Source organism: Montipora capricornis, chromosome 2 (genome assembly GCF_036669925.1).
Source record: "Montipora capricornis isolate CH-2021 chromosome 2, ASM3666992v2, whole genome shotgun sequence".
In the NCBI taxonomy this organism is placed as follows: domain Eukaryota; kingdom Metazoa; phylum Cnidaria; class Anthozoa; order Scleractinia; family Acroporidae; genus Montipora; species Montipora capricornis.
This window is the reverse complement of record NC_090884.1, coordinates 2977023-2992105: the sequence shown is the minus strand read 5'-3', so window position 1 is coordinate 2992105 and position 15083 is coordinate 2977023. Positions and strand designations below refer to the sequence as shown.

The window sequence follows — 15083 nt, the reverse complement described above, 5'->3', positions numbered from 1 at the left end:
AGCGTTATATTTTTCTTAAAGTTAACCTTAATGTTTACACTGTTGTAATAAAATTCTACCGCAATTACGTAACTAAATCACTTTCGTTTTTATAAGTAAAAAAATTCTGGAAATTCCTGAGGGGAGGGGGGTCATCAAAGACCCCCCTGGAACGGAAAATCCTGGGGGGAGGGGGGGTGCAAATCAAAAAGTCTTCCGTGGTGGGGGTATGGATATTTTCTGGAACCACACAATGCTCCCATGATTCCAGATCTATGATGCCATACACAATGATAATGGTAAGGGGTTTATCTACTACACTTATCATGTACAGTCTCATGGCAGTTTACAATTCTGACTTACAAAGATAGACCACCAACACCAGGGGTCTCCCCCTACTTTTTACGAATAGTGTGTGGGTTCTTAAGGACGTTCGCACCCAAAATGTTCCCACGTACAGATTTTTTTTAAAACTTGCCACGCAGAAAGGTAATGATCTACTTTTGCCGAAAAGGCAAAAAAATTAATGGGGGTCACCGTGCTCGTTTTCGAGATCGCGAGGTCTTATTTTTAAGACGATCTTAGCTTACAACTGTCAGCAATAAAGAACATACATTAGCGAAATTTAGATCAGGTAAACATACTCAATTCAACATAACTAATATAGCTAAATTAACCTTTGCAGCTGATGTCTTTTTCTGAGGTGAAATAGACCTTGAAAAATGATATATATTAGTCTAAGAAAGAAAACTTCGGTCGCATGAGAGCAAAAATGGCGAAATATTTGTAATGGACAAAATCAGAAAAGGAAGTGATCTACGGAAAGAAAAATAGGGGTCACCGAGCATTCAAGAGAGTAAAATCCCTGCGAAGTTGTCAAAGCGATGGTATATTCGCACTGTCACATCATTGTGTGACATTTCCGACAAGACCTGGGTCCACAGCTATCCCATGATGCCACACGCTTTCACGTTCCATTCTTGTGGAAAATGTTTGCGCCTTTAGCATCTTGTTTATACTTTCGTGGTCTGCAATGCATGATGTGTGCGTGACATGTGCGAAAAAATGCGCAGTAGCAATGGGCACGAACGTCCTTAAACGCCCACAGTGCTTATTAACAGGATAATAATAATAATAATAATATCATAATAATAATATCATAATAATATCATAATAATAATAAGTGTCAGCAGCTCGATTTTGATTGGCTATAAGCATGCAGCTAATTAATCCTCGCTCTGTTTCTCTTACGCCATACCTACGACAATAGATTTTACATAATTGTGTAGAATTGACGTCACACCTACAGACAATAGTTTGATGCATGCAGAAGTGACCACCTAATACACTAACCAGCAGTTTGATCAGTTTTGTCATGGGGGAGCTCAGCTCAGGAACATTCATAATAAAACAATTATTCGATTCGTTTTTCGTATGATAGCGATAATTATCATGGCCTCAGTTTGTGTTATCCACCTCAGCCTTTGGCTTCGGCAGATACCTAACGCAAACTTTGGCTTTGATAATTATCGCTATCATGTTCAGCCTCATCCAATCATTGTTAATTATTATTATATTCTCAGTTATAAATGGTAAATAAGATTTAGGTCAGTTGAACTTGCCTCACTGCAGACAAAAGAGACTCCACATAGTCAACCTGGCATTCATAAACTTGTTGGTGAAACAATAGCTCTTCCTTGAGTATTTTTATCTGTGAAGAACACAAACAAATTCAACCGTTAAAATGGAAAGTCTTAGAGCAACAAGTTAGCAAAAAGAGATAATAAATCAAGAACATTACCAGAACTTGGAGAAAAAAACATCCATGTACTCCCAACAAAACTGAAACCTACTTGGATGCTCTCGGAACTATCTGAAGCAGACTTCTGGTGGCATAAAACCACAACAATAATACAGCTTTGCACTTGTGCAAAGCCAGAAGTTTTGAGACTTTGATAATGTTATCATTATTATTATTATTATTATTATTATTATTATTATTATTATTATTATTATCATTATATTATTATTATTAATGTGTAAATTAAGATAGTCATGAACTACAAGTTCCGACTTTGTGAAATGGTCAACAAAAATCACATACAGTCTGTGACAAAATTCCTCACGATGTAATGTAATTTGCACACGAGTTTCTGAGCCCATTGTAAGAGGGAAAGGTATGGCACAGTGTTTCGATGATAGTAATTTTGTAGACATTCAGCTTGCCTACTTAAACAAAGAAATGAAAGACATTCCACATACCTGAAGTGACAGCATGTGCTTTAAATAGGTGATAGACCTCATCACAACTTGCACCACTGATCTTACCTGACATGATTTAAAATATAAAGAATTTATATGTTTATGAGAGCATACATGTAGGTAACAGGCAGGTCCAAATTTGGTGTACATTTTGGGAACATAATTATCCAATTTATTTCAAAATCAAAATACATGCAAACTTGCATAACATTAATTTTCATTCATTTCATCTTATTTATGCTTTCACATTAGACATTGATTTTAGTTATTAACTTAAAATGTCATTACCAGTCTAGAAAACAGTTGCATAAAATTCTGGATTAATGTTCAATAATAACTTCTTACTAACCCAGCGCGGGGGCCGTACTGGGGAATATTGGCCCTCGGTCGTGGCAGTACAGACCGAGCGCAGCAAGGTCCGTACACGAACGACCGAGGGCCAATATTCCCCAGTACGGCCCCCGCGCTGGGTTAGTAAGAAGTTATCATTGAACATTAATCCAGAAGTAGTTTATTCTATGGCTTTCTAATTACCTTTTGCTTTGTTTTTGCAAGCCCGTAATCGGCCCGTGGGCATTACGGGAGAATAATGCCCTACAATTCAGTCACAATTAGCCAAACAGAGCACGCGTACTATTGCAGCCATATAATAATAATATTAAATCTGCTTGCAAGCTCAGAATTTTGTCATTTCAAGTTTTAGAACAAAAGTACCAGTAGCGTAATTTTCTTGTCTGAAATTAGTTATGTTTTTACAAGATCTGTCTAGCTCGTCTTGCTATCCTCACTGTTGTTGAACCCTCTTCTTTGCTATTCTTTTTTTGCTTGATTTTCATGACTGACCTACAGTTCTCCTAAAAAAATCAAGTAATCTCAAGACTTACCTCTTGCAGCTTTTTTCTGCTCAAGTCTGGCATAAGTGACATGATATTCTCTTCAGTCAAGTCTTCATGGGCAACTTTCTTTAATGGAGGCTGAAAATTTAGTAGCAGCGATTAATATTGACCAAACCCTTGATCATTTTCTGTATGTGGTCTTCAACAATCCAAACAGTGTCTTGTTTATTGTCTTACATATTTTACATGTACTTTGAACTTATTAATTATGATGAAAACAGTGAACATATTATTATTGTCTCTATTTCTTTACTTAAAATTATTAACCCTTTGACACCCAAACTGGCGTCAACCGGCCAGATTTAGTATTTTACTGTGTTTACTACTTGTGAATGGGGAACCACCGGGAGTCAATGGGTTATGTGAAATCCAGCTTTGGAAAATTAAAACAGCAATGCTGTTACAGTAAGGCGTGATAGTTTGAGTCTCTTTATTACCAAATTCTCAAAAATAAGTCAGAATATTATTATACTGTCTTGAAGTGCATTTTTAGTGTGTAACAAATTCACTGCAAAAGACAAAGAAGCCTGCAGGCTTAGCTTAACATGACGGAGAAAAAGGTATTTCTTGTAAAAGAAGGTCTAAATTCCACCACAACACTGTTATGGTTCTTGTCTTTGAGCTCTAACTTCAATAATCAGTAGACTAAACAAAGCATAATTTTGGCAGCATTGGTCATGGATCGGATCATCTGATTGGATCACCGAAAAAAAAAAAACATAAAATAAGAAATTTAAAATGATATTTATTAAAATAATTTCAATTTTTAATCAGCAATTTTAGTTCACATCAATAAAAGACCGAACATAACAGGAACAATAGCACAAAAAATGGTTTGCTTGGGCTACTCTCTTTTGCAAACTTTCCTTTCCGGGCCTAATTTATTTACATGTAACCCGCATAATATTTACATTATTTACCCATGGTGCAGCTGGATAAAGAAGAGATAGATACAACAAGTCCTGACTGCAATCTTGCAACATATCGCTGACTGTTCTCACATGCCTTGTGAGTCTTTCCTTGATGTGCTGTGATATGTGTTCACTAGTTAGCACTGCTGATGCTGTAGATGAGCTTTGGTTTTGAATAGCTTCCTTGAGGCATATCATGTTCTTGTACAACTTGCACAGCTTGGATTCCAGTCTTGACTGAAACAAGAAATAAATTATTTATATGTTACCATATTGTAAAATATTATAAATTATTATTATCATTATTATTACTACTATCTATACATTATTTAAAAAAATATTTATATAAATTATTTAAGTTTCTTGTCTAAAACGAAGATGAATTTTGGTCCTCAATGCTCAAACAGGATTGACCCATTGACTCCCAGGGGTTCCCGATTGATGAGTAAAATCATCTGGCGTTAGAGTAAAATACTAAGTCTGGCCGGTTTTGGCTGGTTTGGACGTCAAAGGGTTAATTAAGGAACTCAAGCTGATTGAAGGCTATGGGCTCAGTTCAAGTAATTCATGGGCATCCAATACTCTGTGTTGTAAAATGCCAGAGGGAAATGACATGCTGCCTTGTGATGAAGTACACAACTGTACAATCATACATTTTTACCTTTCTAGTCTTTCCACAGAAGGAGGATAAACTGTAGACCTACCTCACAACAATCTTTAGTAATATTTCTTGTTCATAAACACTAGTAAAGTTTGTTTACGAGCCAAGTGGCCCAGCAGAGCCAGAGCTTACCCCGGTTTCTGTGGTATGAAGTGACTAGGAGTATTTTTTTTACTCCCCCCTAGATGGGATGCCAGTCCATTGCAGGGTTACCCCCAGCATTTTGCCGGTACCCATTTATACACCTGAGTGGAGAGAGGCACCGTGGTAGTAAAGTGTCTTGCCCAAGAACACAATGCAATGTCCCCGGTCAGGACCCAAACTCAGACCACTTGATTCGGAGTCAAGCAAACTAACCATGAGGCGCCTCCCGCTCCTCCCTCTAAGGGGCATAATTTAACTAACTACTTAATAAGTGAGAGCGATGTCGTTACAGCAAAATCTCAAAATCAGGCCTTGAAAGATTGACCGAGTGACAATACAGCTAGGCTGAGGAATGGTTCTGAAGAAGAAACTAATTTGCATAATCCATAATCGGCATGTGGGCATTACGGAAGAATAATGCCCTGGGGCTTAGCTGCTCTTAGCCAATTACAGTGCATGTTATATCGGCCAGAGACACTAGCCATATAATAAATAAGGCGTACTACAAGTAAGGCATAATTAAGTACTTTCAAATTGTGTTGTGACCTAAGGGGGGCACAGTGAATAATAATTACATTAATATTGTGGTCCTGCAGATCCGACAAATATTATTACTATTGGTAGTGTATGTACTAGAGCGAATTTCACTTGAGGGTCGTAAAACCAAAACCAAAATAGTTACTTTGGCCAATAAAAAAAGGGGGGACAAATTATCCAGTAAACTAATCAAAATGCGAAGTAATTACTGCTACACATAGCCGACACAAAGTGCAGGAAAATGAGCACACGCAAGCCACGATTGGTTTTGGTTTGACTTCTGATTGGTTGAAAAAATGGCACAACCAATCACTGAATGAAGTAATGCAAAACCAAAGCAATTCGCTAATTACCGGTACTTTCGACACTCAATTGAAAACCGCTCTAAAAGAAATCCGGCCAATAGAATTACTGGTGCTTCCTTAATTTACGTGTTATCATATGTCACTGATTTTCAGTGTTATCTCCAATGTTTTACCCAAGTCACTAGAAGCTGTCCAAAAAGCCAAATAGGTTTAAATAAGCCAGTCTGCTAAGTTAAAGGTTAACCGTTAACGAGTGATCCATAAGAACTCTCTGGGACTACGAACAACTGATGACAAGGTGCTGCTTAAAAATGCACCTTTTATCAGTATTAAAATGACAAATTCTGGTTAATAAACTCTGTGCAATGACAAAGATCCTTATACACTGTTTAAACAAAGAGTGGGAACTCGTCAGTCTGTGGTGTCACAATGAAAGTTCAGTTGGCTATCATGCTAGTTTACAGGTAGCCTGTCCGAGTGCGTATCCCCGATAGAGGATTTGGGTCGCAGATAGTGAAGTGGAGTCCGGGTGTGGTCTTGAAAGCGGATGGAAGTCGGTGGTATTTGGTCCAGGTGGGCGGTTCAACAAGGCGTGTTCATGCAGATCATCTCATTGGGGCACTTGGTTATAAGGAAAGGTCAGCTGATTTGGTTGACTCATTTGAAGAAGGGAACTGTTCTTTAGAATGTCAAGGTGTGTTAGAGTCTGAATCTCAAAGTGCGTTGGAGACCGAATCTGGTGTAGAAGGAATTGAAGGACCAGAAGGAATCTCACAGTTTGGTGAAGGCAGCCGAAGTGGACCCGTTCCACTAAATCAAAGCTCGAAAGCATCACCGACATCAGGGAATGAGAACACTGTAGCAATTGGGAGTTCACCGGCTGCTGGTGAAACCGAGGCAGGAAGTACTCCTGAAGTAGCATAGAGAACTCTGAGACGCTCCAGTAGAATTCGAAAGTCAGTGGTTAGGTTGAATTTGTGAAAAGAAAAGATTTCTAGTGATTGACTGAGTGTATTCTTTTTTTTTTTTTTTAAGAAAACCATTTCGTATTTAGAAAAAGAAAACCGTTTCGTATTTCTTTGCTTTTTTTTGCGGGGAAAGTAGTGTGACATATTAGCGTGACATATTAGCATATGTTAATTTATTCATATATAAGCAGTGTGAATATTTAATAAAGACGCATTCGCCTGGCTGCAGGCAGCCAACAGGTTGTCGTTGATTCCGCTTTGGTTCAAGATATAGTACGCTGCCTTAACATTCTGAAGTTAACAGTAATTCAAAGGAACGTAACATAATTCAAAACTTAAGAACAGTTGAACTGTGCACCATCAAAGACAAATCCAGTCTGACATTAGAGTGAGATTTCAAAATTAATAAGGGCTTCTAGTGATAAAAATTAACACAATTCCAGGTTGTCCCTGTTTCAAAGGCTGGGCAACTAAACCCATAAATTTGGTTCCCCTGATAAACGCTTAGTTGCCCATCGGGAAACCCTCTACATTTAAATGCATGCTGTGTTGAGATGAAATCAAATGCTCAACTGTGGCAAACTGATTATTATTGTTAACTTCACACTACCATCAGACATTGACATCAGAAAAGCGACAAGCGCCAGAGTCAGGTGCTGCTTATGAAATATATTTTCTATTTTTTGTCGGGTTGTCTGTTGCATTGGTCAACCAACCATTCCATTTTACCAAAAACTAACTAGTAAACTTTCTGGTCACCCGGGACAACCAGACGGCCGCTAATTTTGAGTACTGGGCGTTCACAAATGGATACGTTACCACATGTTTCAAGTTGAGGTGTTCTACTCTCCCACTGCAGCAGTCCAATAATGTAACAGGTTGATCAACAGTGTGTTTTGTCTGCTTCAGGAAATCACCCATGAACATAACAGGAAGGGCAAGGTCCTCTGAATCTGCACTCTAAATACAATAATTCTTTTTTTCAGGAAGGGCTAACTCAATCAAGGAGTCATTATCATTATTCAGACAATGTTTTACCTTAATTGAGAGTACCTAATATTGCCTTAAGCTTCCATGGGCCAACAAGTCTACCTTACAATGCAATAGGTCATTTTCTGCCATGGGAGCAGGTCATATGCGTGCAGGGAAAAAGTCTATGGTGTTCACAGTCAGATGACCACAATTGAATGAAATATAAATGAATATTGACAAGCACAGAATACCGTTGTTGTCTGCCTGTAAAATTCAAGTCCTCCCAACAGTATGAAATATAATGGCTACTGGGTAATTCACATGTACTTCCGCTATTGTTACAGGAAAATTGTGTAAGAGCTTAGCCATCACACAATTTTTAGGTTCAAGGGAGATTAATTGGTCCTCCATACTACCATGATTGCAAATCTAAGTTATTTTAATACAGATACATACCTGTATACCGGTAGTCAAAAACATTGAAAATGAAGACATGTTTTGTTCAGTACGTGTACCTCTTGACGCTTATGCAAGTTGAGCCTCAATGCCTCCACTTTGTATTCTAAATTCAGCACAAGTTCACGTGACAATGTAAGATAATTGGATGGACTCTCTGAATTGTAAAGACTCCTATAAATTCAGGCATTGTTAAAAGCATTATTTATTTGTCCAAACTAATCTGGATGAGAAAATTATTTAAAAAAAACAACCAAAAACTCATTAATAATTCAGAGGCCCATTAATTTGAACTATCAAATGTCACTGCACATGACACAGCTTGTTTTTCTTGTATGCTAATGACCTCCTCTCACTACGAATCTTTGTTCGTACTCCCAAGGGATAGATTTTTGTGGAATGCTTTTGAAGCCTTTCAAAACACCTACAGCACGTGTTCCATCCATTTCCCAAAACAGCGGCTGGTCATCGAGCTTAAATAAAATGCTGCTGCCATGTTTTTTAAACACTTTGTAATGCAGATGGAAGGTTGAAAGGCAGTTTCTGTTTTTTATTTGGCGTCAAATTAAGAGGCCAAGAGCATGTGTAGCTTGCAGTTTTGTCAAGCAATTTGCAAAGCCACATTCTCCTCGGAAGGAGGTTTTTTTTGCAGCTTTGCCACCAGCTAAGACGACCAAATTTGCTTTTGAATAAGTAACAGAACATGGAGGTTCTGGAGAATAAAATAAGGATACAGGCATGTTCAAGATAGAACTAGACTTGCTTTAAAGAAGATGAAAATTGACTTCAAAATGTACTACTAATATACTGCTTGCTACCTCAAGGCTTCTCTCAAGTTTAAAAGTTTATTTTCCACTTCCATAAAGATATCTCTACGGGCTTGCAATGCACAGGACTGAAGAAGAATCTATCGCAATAAAAAAAATCATTTGACTGTACACTTTTTAGCGGAGTATTTTGTTAAAGTGTAAATGACACATTTTTTAGTTATTTAATCAATCAAAAGATCATGGCTTTCTGAGATAAAAACAAATTATTTATAAGCCTTTTAAAACTCAGAATTTTCACTTCTGGTTGGGTACGAAACCACACTTATAAGGAGACTGGGGATAGCGGAATAGTGATGTCAAAACAGGAACACAGGAAATTTTAGGGATAGACATGTTGTGTAATTTCATTATTGCAACCAAATATTAGACCTTATTCCAAAATGGCTGTCATTTAAATATTCTTTTGTTTTTATTCAAATTAGCCCTTGACGCCTCGTTCTTGAGCTGAAAATTCAAAGAATATTTTGCCTTGAACGAGGCATCAAGGTCTAATTTCAATAAAAACAAAAGAATATCTAAATGGCGGCCATTTGGAATAAGGTGTATACAATGTATCTCAGAGGCAGTTTCAGCAATGTCTGAATCTAAAAAAAAGGAAAATTTGGGTCCTCACATTACGCAATTTTTCTAATTTGTTTTTTTATTGCAGAAAACCAGAACATTTCCATTGAGTAAATAAAAGAAAATCTGTCATTATACACTTTAATGAGTAGTTCTAAGTAGTCACTTCTCTGACATTGTGTCTTTGAAAGTTCAAGCATTTACACTTTCCCTCTTTGTTAAATAAAAAAGGTCGCCAATAGATTTTACTCTGTCTAATGCCAGACAATTAAGTTTTGCTTGTCATTGGGGAACTCTAAGGGATGAAAAAGGTGGAAATATTACCTAGCCAGGTACCTTGCTACCCTGATAGCCCACAAACACATGTAATGAGATGAATACTCAATTTTGAAAACTGTCTCAAACTGTCATGTAATATGCAAACACCAACCACAAAGTTCTCGAAAAATGGTGTTTGCATTAATGTACTGTAAAGATTGTTTTTAAGTTATGATGTCAGAGTTTGGATGTTGCTTTTTCATGTTTTCTATAAAGTAGAGTTGAAGGGGTCTACATATGGCCGGTATTTCTAAAGACAAAAATAATATAATTTCAAGTTCAAGAGAATGATAAGGATCTCAGTTCATGTCTTTATGGACGCACTCGCCAGTAACTTCCTCTGGCAAGGTCATTTTGATTACTTGAAATTCTAAGACTGTTCTTCACAGCATAGACAAATTTGACATTGTTTACACTTTTAAACAGACTCCTCTTCTAAAGATAAAAAAGCATGACCAATTTTATGCTTGCCTGTCTTTCAAGTTGTATAACTTGTGACTTGAGTAAATTAACCCTTCTTTCGTCATATTTCTCTACTGTGGTTTCTTCTACAAGCTGTTTGTACAAAGACCTATTAAAGAAAATACAAAATTGCTATTTATTGTAACTTTCCACGCAAACCTGTTCAAAACATTTACCTTAAAACATGACAACAGGGATGGCGCAGTGGTGAGAGCAATCGCCTCCCACCATTGTGGCCCGGGTTCAATTCCCAGACTCGGCATAATATGTGGGCTGAGTTTGTTGGTTCTCTACTCTGAATCGAGAGGTTTTCTCTGGGTACTCCGATTTCCCCTCTCCTCAAAAACCAACAGTTGACTTGATTTGCTTTCATTGTTAATTTCAGTTTACATTGTCCACAATTAGTGCTCCAGTGCTAGAACAACTAGACACTTAAATAAAGTTTCTATTCTTTAATGTAAAATATAATATTTTTTATAGGCAACTTACAGCGGTTATCATTCAAACATGCCTCTCAACAAAATTTTTCATATTTTGAAAGTAAAATTTAGTGATGTTCTTTTGGCGGCAGTTGAATTCATCATGGAAACATTTGACTTACTCAGTAATTTAAGTAGTACACATTACGACTGAGTAGGAAAGGAAAAAATCAATAGAAGGAGAATCCTGGCCCTTGATGTAATATGTCAAAAATGAGTGCAAGTGTTTCATCAGGGGTTCCAAACATTGAGAAACAGATCAAAGCACGATGCCATAGACGGAGTGCTTTTATTGTTTCAAGGTGTTTGGAACCCCTGATGAAACATGAAGCATTAATTTTATTATATGACTTCTCAACCTTTTTTTACTAAGTATGAGTGTAATGTGATTATCTTTTGTTTTATTAGACAAGTGATTTATAGTAATTTGCAAAGGAAATGAATTTTCAATATTTGGCTGAGTTTAAAAGGTACATCTTTTTGAAAAATGTGCATAATAGGGCGTGATGGAGACCGAGTCAGAATCACATTGTTTTCGCCTGCCAAAATCGCCAGCCAAAGAAAGTGATTAGGTTAACGAGGCAGTTCCACTTTCAACTAAATATAAAAATAATTGGGTTGTGAACATTTTCGCCGAATGGCTGACATTAACAGAGGTACAAGTGCCGGTTTTAGATTGCAGTGAACTTTTCAAAAACTATGAACTACACAAGGTTCAAGCTTGAGTGCAGACATTGCTGAAATGGATGCTCTGTCGCTGAATTGTTAGGTGTCCAAATTCGTTTTAATCCCCTGGATGCTAAAGATAAAAGGTACTGCAAAAGTTTTATGTTGAATATTAGGGAAATTCAAAATGTGTTGTGTGTGAGTAGTCTATTTGTATGTGTCTTTTTCCAAAGGTTTATTAGCATAATGGTTCATTTATTTAATTCAAGTGATCAGTTTCTTGATCTGTAGTTTCACTGAGTATCAAGATCCATGCACCTGACCAAAATGTGGCACTCCGATTGGCTAAGGAGTGTTCACAAAAACTTGTTTGGGGGGGGGGGGGACTGATGAGAACTGACTGATGAGAAATTATCTTTTACCTAAAAAGTTTCGAGGACTCCTACTTAATACTATCCCTAAAATCTGAGACACCCCCAAGATACCTCATGGTCACAAACCAATACATGATGCAGAAGTCAGAAGAAAAACAAATTAAGGCAAAAATAGAAAAACGCCTCCTCAGAACATAATGATCTGCTAAGAAAAGCAGAAAAAAGGCAAGGCAAATAAAGCCTTTAGAAAGTTACAATCATAGAGAAAAGTAGTTGGGAAGGTTATGTAAATGAACCATGCCAGAGCTGTATTTCAACCTGCTTCTGTTAAAGCTCAAAAGAAATAGTTTCACTTTCTCTTACATAGCCCCCCTCCCCCCTATTCAATGTTGGAAGGTAAGTCAACAATTTTCCACTGAAACCATTCAGTTTTGCACAACATTGAAGGAGGGGGGAGGGGAGAGAAGCAATGAAGACTTCAAAAGTGCTAACCTTCCCAACAGTTTTGTCTAGGATTGTAGCTTTCTCACCGATACATGGCACAACCTAACGGGCATTCACGATCAAAAAGATCCCAGACCCAGGTCAAAGCTTTAAAAGCAGAATTACTCGCTTCTACCACCGACAAGCCTATCGGTTGAGACTAGAATTAAATTGATGCAAAAGCATGAGGCCAAAAGGTCACATTTACATTAATGCAGAGACAGGGGTTTCCACAGTTTTGTAAAGTAGCGAACATATTTGTGAAAGCACTGGACGTAACATTTTTGACGCCACAAGGCATGAGCTACCTAGGGGGGTCTGGGGGCTTCCCCTCCAGGAAATGTTTAAAATAGAACACTCAGAAATGTTGTTTCCAGTGTTTCTGGAACCCAAGAATCAGTTTCCCAGGCAAGGATTGAGTTCACTCAAATTCTCATTAGAAAGTAAGTTAAAAAATAAAAATAAAAAATGAAACAAGCCCCTCAAATATTGGCATCAAAGTACCAGCCATGGAATGGGAAACCACCGGACGAAATATCCAGCCTAAAACAAAACCCTGGCCTGCTGCAGAGAAAATCAACACCAAGAAAATAAAAATATATCATGAAAACAAACTATTTTTCTTGGAAGAAAAAATATCATGCAGTAGTATGAAGGTCGAAATCTAAAGTCTCATAGAACAAAAACCATTGCAAAATGAAATCTTACTGGAAGTCCCTAAAAGGAACGTCCATTCAAATATGTACTCGAGAGAGCAAAATTACGACAAAGGAAAAAGAAGCCATACCGCATACAAGAGAGTCATGTAGGCCTGTCAACCCCATTTTACACTCTTGAATACTATATTTTGTTAAATTGTGTTTACATTGGCTAATGACAATGATTTTTGTTTTCATTATTTAAGGTATCCCCCTTAAGAGTGTTTATATTTTTCAAACACCCCCACCCCCTTCCTTTTCCCTCTAATTTTTATGGGGGACCCTCCAATTTCTAATCAGTCCCCCTCCCCAACAAGTTTTTGTGAATGCTGCCTAATAACCGTATGAATTATTAATGACTTCGAGAAGCCAAAGTATACAAGTTTATGCATTAAGCCATATTGTCATGCTGATGGACTAGATGGAATATTAAAGAAGGGCTTACTTGACATATAGTAGTTCTGCCCTAATTTCATTGTTTTCTTTCTTCAATTGCTACAAAACCAAGAACAAGTTTGTAAATATTATTCATTCAGGCACATACATTTATCAACTTCCTCGCACAATGCAAGATTCATAAAATATTCTTGTTTAGAGCTTTGGAAACCCCTACCTCTAATTCCTGATAGCACTTTTGTAATTGTCTGTCTTTTACGTTCACTGAGCCATGTGACTTCTCAAAAGATGACTGACCAAGTCTGCTGGCACTTTTGGATGGAGTACCTTTAAGGTCTAAAAAAGTGTCGCCTGCAGAACCAGTAATGTTGGTCTGAAGGAACAGTCCTTCATTAACTAATTGACTCCTGGGAGTGAGTTTTAACAGATTTTAAGACATTTTCACAAGTGCATTACTGATAATTAACAATTAGACCCGTAGCTCGCAAGGGCTACGGGTTAATAGCCCATGAGGCAAAGCCAAATGGGCTATTGAATTGACCCATGGACCTTGAGGGCGGAGAGTCTAACTGTTTTAGTATCAGAGTTAACTGAATAGAGTGTAATGTGAAGTGCTAGATTTCTATCCCACATGAACCATGTGAGCGTTAGCCCTACTGATGGAAATGGGCCCACACAAGGACAGAGAAAAACTCTGACCAGGGTGGGAATTGAACCCATGACCTTCGGGTTAGATCTCCGCCGCTCTACCGACTGAGCTACAAAGTCAGAAGGTAGCAGGCCGTGGGAACTGAAGATTTTAAAGTCACGGCAATGAACATGTACAAGTACAAGGAAAGATTACGTTTATACATAACCTAATGTACATGTTTATATGTAACCTTGTACACGTTCATTGCCATGACTTTAACATCTTTAGTTCCCATGGCCTGCTCCCGTCTGACCTTGTAGCTCAGTCAGTAGAGCGGCGGAGATCTAACCCGAAGGTCGTGGGTTCAATTCCCACCCTGGTCAGAGTTTTTCCCTGTCCTTTCCATCAGTAGGGCTAACGCTCACATGGTTCATATAGGATAGAAATCTAGCACTTCACATTACACTCTATTCAGTTAACTCTGTTTAAAATATAAGTGCTACACGGCCAACGTTTGTATATTAAAACGTAACCTTTCGTTGTTTTAGTATCACCCAAATAGTCGGACAGAAAAGGCAATAAAGTTAGCAAATGCAAGTTGAAGAAATATTTATTTGGGACGAAAGAAAACGTCACGCTTTTCGCTACTCGAGGACTATTACTGTTAGTCCTGTAGTAGGTGATACTACGTAGTCATTATTAGTAATGTCCAACAAAATTTGTATTGCAAAAGCTATAGTGTCTGGGCTCTTTTAGAAGACAAAGCAGAATATCTGACACTTCTAAAATTAAGGGTCCATTTGGGAAAGCAACGATTAAATTGGAATAATAAACGCTAAGCCATTAAAACCCTTGGGGCAAAAGCCAGGAAGAACTACAAAAAAAGGTAATTTTTTCACCTTAACGTCAGCTTTTCTTGATTTGCTATGACCAGATGTTGGTGAGATAGCATGTCGAGATGACAACGGTGTTTTCTTCATGAAGTATAAAGTTTGCGTTCAAGAATGTGGAATTTTTGTCTCAAACGGGAAAATGCTATGTAAGATGCACACCGCTTGATCCGCCATTTTGAAATTTTTAAGATGTGAAAGAGC

At 37.6% G+C, this 15083-nt stretch overlaps 1 protein-coding gene across 4 annotated transcripts in view; it reads right to left on the bottom strand.

Annotated features, from left to right (window-relative positions):
• Window positions 1–15083, bottom strand: part of LOC138038473 (uncharacterized) — an 18808-nt gene extending 3725 nt beyond the window's left edge. The window contains exons 1-11 of one of the 4 annotated variants that reach the window (XM_068884346.1): window positions 14889–15083; window positions 13576–13731; window positions 13408–13457; window positions 10272–10371; window positions 8910–8998; window positions 8151–8265; window positions 7483–7623; window positions 4049–4285; window positions 3126–3215; window positions 2242–2307; window positions 1602–1690 (exon numbers count right to left, since the gene is read on the bottom strand). In XM_068884346.1, coding sequence (XP_068740447.1) covers window positions 1602–1690; window positions 2242–2307; window positions 3126–3215; window positions 4049–4285; window positions 7483–7623; window positions 8151–8265; window positions 8910–8998; window positions 10272–10371; window positions 13408–13457; window positions 13576–13731; window positions 14889–14969 — 1214 coding nt within the window. In that variant the 5' untranslated portion in view covers window positions 14970–15083. The remainder of the gene's footprint in view (window positions 1–1601; window positions 1691–2241; window positions 2308–3125; window positions 3216–4048; window positions 4286–7482; window positions 7624–8150; window positions 8266–8909; window positions 8999–10271; window positions 10372–13407; window positions 13458–13575; window positions 13732–14888) is intronic. The other 3 variants (XM_068884345.1, XM_068884347.1, XM_068884348.1) reach the window with 3 other exon arrangements.